The 10,269-nt window shown below is 33.5% G+C and overlaps 1 protein-coding gene across 1 annotated transcript in view; it reads left to right on the forward strand.

Moving 5' to 3' along the window:
* Window positions 1-9,270, forward strand: part of LOC106462955 (arrestin domain-containing protein 4-like) — a 30,712-nt gene extending 21,442 nt beyond the window's left edge. The window contains exons 5-7 of the mRNA XM_013922925.2: window positions 3,039-3,221; window positions 5,411-5,596; window positions 9,011-9,270. Coding sequence (XP_013778379.1) covers window positions 3,039-3,221; window positions 5,411-5,596; window positions 9,011-9,187 — 546 coding nt within the window. The 3' untranslated portion in view covers window positions 9,188-9,270. The remainder of the gene's footprint in view (window positions 1-3,038; window positions 3,222-5,410; window positions 5,597-9,010) is intronic.
* Window positions 9,271-10,269: the final 999 nt, after the last annotated feature.

The raw sequence follows: 10,269 nt of genomic DNA on the forward strand, positions 1-10,269 counted from the left end.
CAGTACGTATTAACCTGTCCACCGTACGTTTTACATTACGCAGTACGTATTAACCTGCCCTCCGTACATTTTGTTTTTCGTGCAGATGTGTGAGCATTATGCACACTGGAAGTCGTATTTGAAGAAATAACTTTTACTTACCTCCTCCAATGTAAGCAAAAATGTTACAGTTTTTCAGTTACTAGATTAACCTGGAATATTTTCTTTCTGTTGTTTTAATTATGACTTAAGCTTAATTGTTTCAGTAATAATTATCTATTAAATTTTAGAAATATTTAATGGTAAAAATATTCTCTCCTTTTACTCAAATAATAAATTATCAAAAAAAATCGTTTTATTAATATTGGTTACCATCTCTGTGTGGCTTAGGGTTATCTTTAGTAATTAGCACATGGGTGTCAGTTACCATACGTGTTTAGCCTAGTTCATTCGTGAAACTGAGTGCTTACTTTAACAACGTATTGATTATAGAGAAGGTAGAGTTTTTTTATATTACTACTTTTGTTTTTAATTCGGTGGGTAAGTTTATTTTTATTTTGTCTAATACTGGTAATTATTGAACTAGAACCTTGGGTTTTATCACGCTGCTGTTCAAAAAAATGGCAGCTTTAGGAGATAAGTTTATCTTTTCACTCTGATTATTGTAATAACCTGTTTTATGTATTTATGTTTTAATTTCACTTATCAAATCCCTTCTTGTGTTTCATTAGGAGTAACTAACTTCACACAACTAGCTGCAGACTGTGAATGGTAGTTTAAGATGTCGAAATTTATTGGCTCGAGCACTCAATCTGTTTTTTTTCAATTAAGAAACTACTATTTTTTATTATTTCAAACTCATTTAGAAATAAAGGCGTGTCGTCGGTTTAGCCCTACCACTGTGAGACTACTATTTATACAGATACCTCTTTTACTAGGGTACACTTTACCTTTTCCACATCGTAGTCTGTTCTCAGTAGAGACTATGTACATATATCAATGTTTCATGTACAAATATTTCTTATTGGCTAGGCTACTTGAAAGGCTCTATTCAAATATCATCCAAGAAGGAGGAGGTGTTGTAACGATTTTTATATTTATAAATTTTTATATAGTATCGTTACCTGGTTTAGCTTTTGATAGCCTTCTCTTCTACTCTTAAATAATTCACCACAAATCATCACGACCAGATACAATGCAACCGTTATATTGTAAGGTTATCAGTTTAACTTTGAAAACCTGTTTTCAATCTATAAAGAATTTTTGCGAGGCTATGAACACTTTCTCTCTTCTTTGCATTACGGCTGGTTGGCTTTAGAGAATAATTTCAAAAATATAAATTTTAGAAATAACTGACAGAGTAACCGTACGTGTCTTCTTTAATCTTTCCATTATTTAAATAGATTTCAGAAACAATCATTTGATAGAGTAGCCACGTGTGGCTCCATCTGTCAACTGATCAAGATATTATCCTTCAGAAAAAGCACAGAAATTTAATAACATCAAGGCAGTAGGCATTTTGATTTATAAAGCTCGAAAAAAAAAAGAGTAAAAGATCGAACAAACAGAAACAATGTAATTTTCTCTTTACTTTACTTTTGTTTTGTTAAGGCTCCAGTAACCTAGCGACAGTGAATGTTATTTTCTTCTCTTTTTGAAAAAAAATAAAAAATATTTACGACATAATGCTATACCTTCAGACATCAAGAAAACCCAAAATGAAAACTGAAATTAGACTTCACTAATAGATATATCGCTATTTTAAATTATATATAATAATTTTGATTTTTATGTACCTCCAAGTCATGGTAGCTCCCGCAAAACACGTATCTCCAAAGTTAATTTATCTGTTTCTTTACTAATAGTAACCATGGCTAGCTTAGTAATATTTTATATATTATTTTTAACTTGACAGAGAAAAAGTCGCACTTTTTAACATCCGAGTAAGACATGTGGCGGCATCTGGATAAGTTCCAGGTTTATACAACTCTTGCCCTATTCCGCGACGTTGTTATTAATTGTCTAATACTTCAGCAATGAAATATTATTTACTATAAGCCTTCTGCCTGTAATGTGTAGGTCTATTAGCATATAATTATTATCGATTGTAATTGTTCGTTACAACTGTTGGATATTAATCTTGGTTGTAATAAGACTTTTATTTGAAAATCCGAACAGACTTATTTTCTCATTAGAAGATAGATGACTACACATAAGTTAGTTGTCTTCCATAAGACAAACAACCATTAACGATCTCGCCAAATTGCAAAGTGTAGGTAAATTTTATTTGAAATGCGTTTTATTTAATACAATGCAATTAAATTTTATATTATTCAAATTGATCACATAAAAAACTTAACTATATTGACATTATTAAAACTTTACTAAAAAGTGTTAGTCGATATTAGATATTGATAGCAAAATACTCAGTATGCTAGGTTGTAATGACTAGAACCGCTCACATTTTGCTGTTTTTACATATTAGTAACTGCAGAACAGATTATAGATTGGAAGGATTAAGTTCGAAAGATTTATGTTCCAAAACATTGGTAGGTTTCTACAAACAAAATATTATTATACATTTACTTTTAATTGAATTCAAAGATGCTCTAAGTAGTGGCTTATTCTTTTACTAAGGTAGTTATAACTAAGTGTTCTTTCATTTTTGATATCAAAATGAAGTAACTTGTGTTTAGGCAGGAAGTTAGTTTCTCCTTTTAGGCTTAGTATATCACTGGGCGGGCCCGGCATGGCCAGGTGGTTAGGGCGCTCGACTCGTACTCTGAGGGTCGCGGGTTCGAATCCCCGTCACACCAAACATGCCAACGTCCGCCTTTGCTTGGTCCCAAGTCCAGGATGAGAAAGGGGGAGGGTTGGGCGCGGGGCTAGCAGCTCCACCCCGTAAAAACCAACCTGCTACAAGTAACTGGGAGTTTACAGGAAAAAAGAAAGAAGATATCTCTGGGCATTTAAAATAAACCTAAAGTAGTTTCATTTGCTGTTTCTTTAAAGATTTCGAAAAAAAATACGTTTATATCTTTTTTTTTTTTTGTCCATAGAAACCATTTCTCTGTGAGATTGAAGATACAATTGGTATACCCTGTTTGTCAGCTGGTCCTGTCAGCTGCAGGATCCGACTAGACCGTGGGGGCTACGTACCCGGAGAGTGCATATGTATTTATGCCTGGATAGAAAACAACAGCAAGGTCCCGATTAAAAAAACTAGAGCTGTGTTAACTGAGGTAATGTTTTTTAAGCGTAAAGAAAAGAGCAAGTTTATTTTATTCAAAAAGTTACCTTTTTTTTATATACCTAGTTTATATAGTTCCTGGACTTTATATTTATTGTTTTCAACCTGAATAGCACGCTATGTGACAATGGGCTGAACGGCTAGGAGGTCAATGATGCCAAGGTTCGTTCATTGTCGTCCTCAATTTGGAACTATCAACCAAACCGAAGTAATATATTACCTACACAACTACTGTAACCGAACAGCGAGATTGGTTATCACGGTTAAAATCTCATAGCTGAATGCTTAGAGTGTGTTCAGCAGAATATTCGCGACTCGAACCTTGGACCTTATGATCTACCATCTTATCTAAACGTTCTGCATCTGTCCACGTTTTCTTATTTAAAAATATTTGCTTGTTATGAATTATAAACTTGCATATCTTGTTGAAAAAATAAATTTGTTTTTTGACATTCTGTAAAGTTTCATGCATGAGTTATTGCTATGTAACAACTTTATATTAACTAGTATTATGCCCCCCCCCCAGTGTCACAGCGGTATTTCTGCGGATTTACAACGCTAGAAACCGGGTTTCGATACCCGTGGTGGGCAGAGCACAGAAAACCCATTGTGTAGCTTTGTGCTTAATTCCAAAACAAAACAAAACTAGTATTATTGTTGTATTTTATAGCAGATATGCTTGTTATCCCTTTTTCAAATACATTTGTTTTATATTAAGTCAAGAAATGATGGTATGTTTTTTTTTAGTTATAGCATGACATTTTTTGATCATTTAAATTTAAAAGCTTTTAAAAAAGGTGCTGAAAATCAAAATCTTAACACAACTGGAACGTGAAGTGGAAATAAGTTTAATCAACTTTCAAGATCATACATTTATCATCTTTCATTGTGATTTCAGTAGAATATATATATAAATATTTATATCAATTAATCAATAATTCTAGTACTATACATTACATTAATTGTAAATAGACGATCAAATCAGTACTATATAACAATAATGAAATGAATGCAAGTCAGAGACAAAATGTTTACATTGAGACTTAAGAAAAACATCAACAAAAATTTTTCCATTACCAATCCTTGTCAATACCGTTAAGTCATAATGGAAAATGCCTGTGGTCATAATTTCCAAAAGCATTGGGGATATTCCATCTATCAGATATGATCCAAACGTAGATATAGAAATAGTTAGCAGCCAGTGAGAATCAATTAGGGGGTAGGAATTGAGTGCTTAAACCCGCAACGTATCAACACTCCTACTGCCTTTCACCGTATGCAGCCAATTGTGGAAAGGCAGTCATCCTCAAGAGTCTTGTAGTAGAAATAAACCACCCCTATATTTGCACAATTTTAAGACTCCCAACCTCCACCCTTTTCAATAAGTATTACGTATTAAAAGGATGGTTTAGTTCTAAATATGTCTAAATATTAGGATGATTGCCCAATTTAACATCATTTTATATGTCTAAGGATTAGGGGTGACTGCCTTTCCACAACTGGCTACAAACAGCGAAGGCCAGTAGGAGTTGAGACGTTATGGGTTTAAGCATTCAACTCCTAACCCTTAACTGATTCTCCGTGGCTGATAACTAGTTCAACATCTGCGTTTGGATCATGTCTGATAGATGGATTATTCCCAACTCTTTTGGAAGCTATGACCACGGGCATTTTCCATTATGATTTAATGGTAATGACAAAGACTGGTAAATGTACAAAATTGTTTTTTTGCTTTTTAAGTCTCATTGTAAACGATTTAGTTTGTATATATATATGTACATCTTTGCTTTTCTGTTCTTTTTTTTTAATAAATATATTCCTGTCGAGTGTATATATATATATGGGTTGGATCTGCCTTGACAACAGGCGGGTAGTAAGCTAGTTAGGCTAAAGTTACCTGCAGTTAATTGGATATCTTAATACTTAATACGAATTATCAGCCTTTACTTACATGTGCCGTTTACAATATGATTTTCTGCATGTAGCTAAGGAAAATATTTTGCTTTTCGTTTTATGTCTGTCTATTCGGTACACTTCTAAAAGCAAGGTATTATTTTCCTGTAACCATAGTACCCTTTTATTTCTTTTTTTTTGTCGATAGACGATTCAGTACACTTCTAAAAGCAAGGTATTATTTTCCTGTAACCATGGCACCCTTTTATTTCTTTTTTTTTGTGGTAGACGATTCAGTACACTTCTAAGAGCAAGATGATGGAGACAGAAACCAGGGAGCTGGCCTCCTTACAGAAAGGGCGGGTAGAGGCTGGGTCAACTTATCAGTGGAGAAACGAGATGATGTGTATACCACCATTGCCACCCACAAACCTCAGGGGTTGTCATTTGATTCGTGTACAATACGATGTTTATGTAAGTGTGGCTCAAACATAAGCAAGTTTGTCTGCGTTTAAGTTTTTCTGGTGAGTTTCAATACAGAGAATTAGTCGAAACAAAAATGGAAATCAAATATGTTGGAAGCCAAATTTTAAAGTATTACCGTATGAAAAGAGAATTTCTACTAAATTACGTTATGACATAAACACTAATGACTCTTCATGATGTCGATGTTTGTTTGTTTTTTGAATTTCGCGCAAAGCTACACGAGGGCTATCTGCGCTAGCCGTCCCTAATTTAGCAGTGTAAGACTAGGGGGAAGGCAGCTAATCATCACCACCCACCACCAACTCTTGGGCTACTCTTTTTTACCAACGAATAGTGGGATTGACCGTTACGTTATAACGCCCTCACGGCTGAAAGGACGAGCATGTTTGGTGTGACGGGGATTCGAACCCGCGACCCGCAGATCGCGAGTCCAGCTCCCTAACCACCTGGCCATGCCGGGCCTCATGGTGTCGAGGAATTCGCTTGAGTTAAATACAGGATGTCCGATAGTCTGGAACCACAGGTGATTTGCAGCTTTTCTTAGTTTCAGATACGTGACTGACTATGGTGCTGTTAAAGCACGAGAAGGTCGAGTTAATCCTGTTGTTAATCCAAAGTTATTTCGAATTAGAAGAACGACATGTGGAACACATTCTGTAAAATTAGTTCAAGTGTCTATGGTTACAGAATTTTCGGACACCCTGTATATAGTAAAGACGGCTGATATGGGTATTAAAAACTTTTTTTTTTAAAACGCAAAACAAGTAACAACGTTTCGACCTTCTCAGGTCATATTCAGGTTAAGATTCTTAACCTAACGATGACCTAAGAAGGTCGAAACGTTGTTTCTTGTTTTGTGTTTCAATTAAAAGTGTTAATACACATATTAGCCGTGTTTAATATTCAAATAATTACTCTTATTATAACAATATTTAGGTAAATGCAACCACGGGTTTTGTCTTTTCTCCCTTGTATATGAGCCTAGTGTTAAAATAATGTCCGCGTACAAGTTAATAATTATAAGTAGAAACATAAGAAAGGTATATTATTTAATTAGCTCTAGTGTTACGAGGTTGAATTGCAGTTTCACTGTAAGTACATAGCTTACTCAGATCGTTTCACTGTAAGTACATAGCTTACTCAGATCGTTTCACTGTAAGTACATAGCTTACTCAGATCGTTTCACTGTAAGTACATAGCTTACTCAGATCGTTTCACTGTAAGTACATAGCTTACTCTGATCGTTTCTCTGTAAGTACGTAGCTTACTCAGATCGTTTCACTGTAAGTACGTAGCTTACTCAGATCGTTTCACTGTAAGTACATAGCTTACTCTGATCGTTTCTCTATAAGAACCTAGCTTACTCTGATCGTTTCTCTGTAAGTACATAGCTTACTCAGATCGTTTCACTGTAAGTACATAGCTTACTCAGATCGTTTCACTGTAAGTACATAGCTTACTCAGATTGTTTCACTGTAAGTACATAGCTTACTCAGATCGTTTCTCTGTAAGTACGTAGCTTACTCTTATAGTAAGTTAATATCAATGTTTTTATTTTACTTCTGTTTGAATATGTGCTTGAATATTCCTTTACATAAAGTTTTTAATCTTTGTGGTCAAAGAGTTTAATTTTTAATAAAACATTCAAAACATTTTGATGACAGTGGCGAATCTTGCAAAATTTTACAAGAAAATCGTCGATAGGGTTCGATAGGGATGATGATGATACACAGTTTTTACACGAACGTATTTTGTTACAAGAATGAATCAAAAGATGCTAAAAATAACTTTAACCTGCGTTGCTTTAAAAAGTGAATAAGTAAAAATGTTTTGATCCAAGAAACCTTTAAATACTCACTAAATCATTCTAGTAGAGATTTATAAAAGTTTTTATATGGATAACACTGTAGAAGTACAACGTCACTATTCGTTATATTGATATTTGACCATGTTGTAACAGCGTCACTAATTATTACAAGTTTATTGGACATACCATAAGACGTACCAGGCATAAGCAAAAAACATGTTTCACTAAAAGTTCTAAATTGTTTGTAAATGAGTCATTATTATTATCATATTTTTGCCTAAATAGTATCCTTCAAGTAATGGAATGAGTTTGTACATTTCTGTCTAAGTAGTATCCTTCAAGTAATGGAATGAGTTTGTACATTTCTGTCTAAGTAGTATCCTTCGAGTAATGGAATGAGTTTGTACATTTCTGTCTAAGTAGTATACTTAGAGTAATGGAATGAGTTTGTACATTTCTGTATAAGTAGTATCCTTTGAGTAATGGAATGAGTTTGTACATTTCTGTCTAAGTAGTATCCTTCGAGTAATGGAATGAGTTTGTACATTTCTGTCTAAGTAGTATACTTAGAGTAATGGAATGAGTTTGTACATTTCTGTCTAAGTAGTATACTTAGAGTAATGTAATGAGTTTGTACATTTCTGTCTAAGTAGTATCCTTTAGAGTAATGGAATGAGTTTGTACATTTCTGTCTAAGTAGTATCCTTAGAGTAATGTAATGAGTTTGTACATTTCTGTATAAGTAGTATCCTTTGAGTAATGGAATGAGTTTGTACATTTCTGTATAAGTAGTATCCTTTGAGTAATGGAATGAGTTTGTACATTTCTGTATAAGTAGTATACTTAGAGTAATGGAATGAGTTTGTACATTTCTGTATAAGTAGTATCCTTCGAGTAATGGAATGAGCTTGTAAATTCCTGTCTAAGTAATACCCTTCGAGTAATGGAATGAGTCTGCATTGTCACTTTACTTTTTGAGCAAGTAGTACATTCCAAGTATATAATATTAGAACATTCTTATCTAAGTAAGCAGCATCTTTGGGGCAAAGAAATTAGTCAGATTGTATAATGTCAACGCTAAGGTATCAAATACAGCTTGAGATATACAGTTGCCACAGGGATAGTTATTTCTATAGAACCAGTGTAAGATTACGTAAGTTCAGATAAAACAACCTTACATTAGTTACTATATAAAAATAACATTTGGCCAATCCTTACAATCGCTACTGTAGGAAAATAACATTTAGCTGTATCTTAGAGCAGTTACTGTACAGCACGAACATTTGGTTTATCTTACTGTAGTTATTCTTAAAAAATAACATTTAGTTGTATCTTACAACAGTTACCGTACAACAAACACAAGAACATTTGGTTTATCTTACTGTAGTTATTCTTAAAAAATAACATTTAGTTGTATCTTACAACAGTTACCGTACAACAAGAACACCTGTTTCTTATTGTACTCATTCTACAAAAATAACATTTGGCCGTTCAGTGCTTAGAAGTGTAGTATCAAAAGTAGTATTAAATATTGAATAGTGAGAATAATGAGTATTTAATTTACTCAATTACCTTTTTTCTATCCGTTCTTTTAGTTCATCATTAAACCTAAAGGCCTGGAGAAGGAAATTAAGCTCCAACTTCCCATCATGATAGCCACTTATCCAGTACGAAACAACGACGGAACTCTTCCTCGTAAAAAAGGAACTAATTACCCAACAGTGCTACCTATGTTCCGTCCTTGGATGAACACAAATACTCTGAAAAAGTAAAATAAGGATCTTTTTTTTGCTTTACTAAACCTCACAGCACACTGCGGAGGAATAGTGATAAAAGCTAGCTTTTTTTTACCGAATTCATTGTCAGGTTTCAAGGCAGAAGTGACGTAAGATGACAGAAAAGGTTTTAAGCAGTTCAGTTATCTTTTTTTTTTTTTACCGAATTCATTGTCAGGTTTAAAGCAGAAGTGACGTAAGTTGACAGATATGGTGTTAAGTAGATCTGATCAGCTATGTTTTATTTAACACTACTTTTTCAAACATATAGTAGTTTTCAATTTTAATCTCATGATAATGTTCTTTAATGCAACCGATAAATGATTTCGTGGTGATACTAGCGAATCTGAATTTTGTTTACACTGAAAGAAAAGAGAAATGCTATCATAGTACATCCACAATGCTTAATTAGCACTCTTAAGTAACATTCCTAAAATAACTTCAAAATAAGGACTATCCCTGCATAGTATCAATAAAACAAGAGCCAGTAATTAGGACTTTAGTCCTTCGGCAATAATCTGGAATTGAAGTTCTTCGTTAGTAACAGTAAAACAAAATCCTTTGTTACATTAATACTAGAAATAAACGACCTTATAACGCCAAAATGTTGTTTTTATGTAATTAAACACTCAACGTTTCGCTTTACAGCTTATTCAGGAGCTTTCGCTGAAAGACAAACCAAAACTGATAGTACAGATATTCGAGAGTGATTAAACACTAATATTATTCAAATGATCGAAATTCTTTCTTCGTCAGTAACAAAGATTCATGGTTCTTTAACAACCAGAAAAACTGAGGTGTTTTGATAGTCATTAATAGGATTGTTGTTAACAGCATCTGCCAAAGTTTAGGTGTTTACTTTGAAATCAGTAAAACATTCGCGTAAGTGTCACATACACATAGTATTTGGTATTTAAATTTTTCAGTAAAAAGATTAGCATGATCAACATATAGATGCAACGAGATGTTTTCTAACAAAACTAATAATTACAAGCATTAAATGAAGTAAATTCTTATCGTTACGATAACATTAACATTAGTTAATTCACCACTTATTAAAAACTAAAAAAAAAATTACT

This window comes from Limulus polyphemus, unplaced genomic scaffold, assembly GCF_000517525.1.
Source record: "Limulus polyphemus unplaced genomic scaffold, Limulus_polyphemus-2.1.2 Scaffold1289, whole genome shotgun sequence".
Lineage (NCBI taxonomy): Eukaryota > Metazoa > Arthropoda > Merostomata > Xiphosura > Limulidae > Limulus > Limulus polyphemus.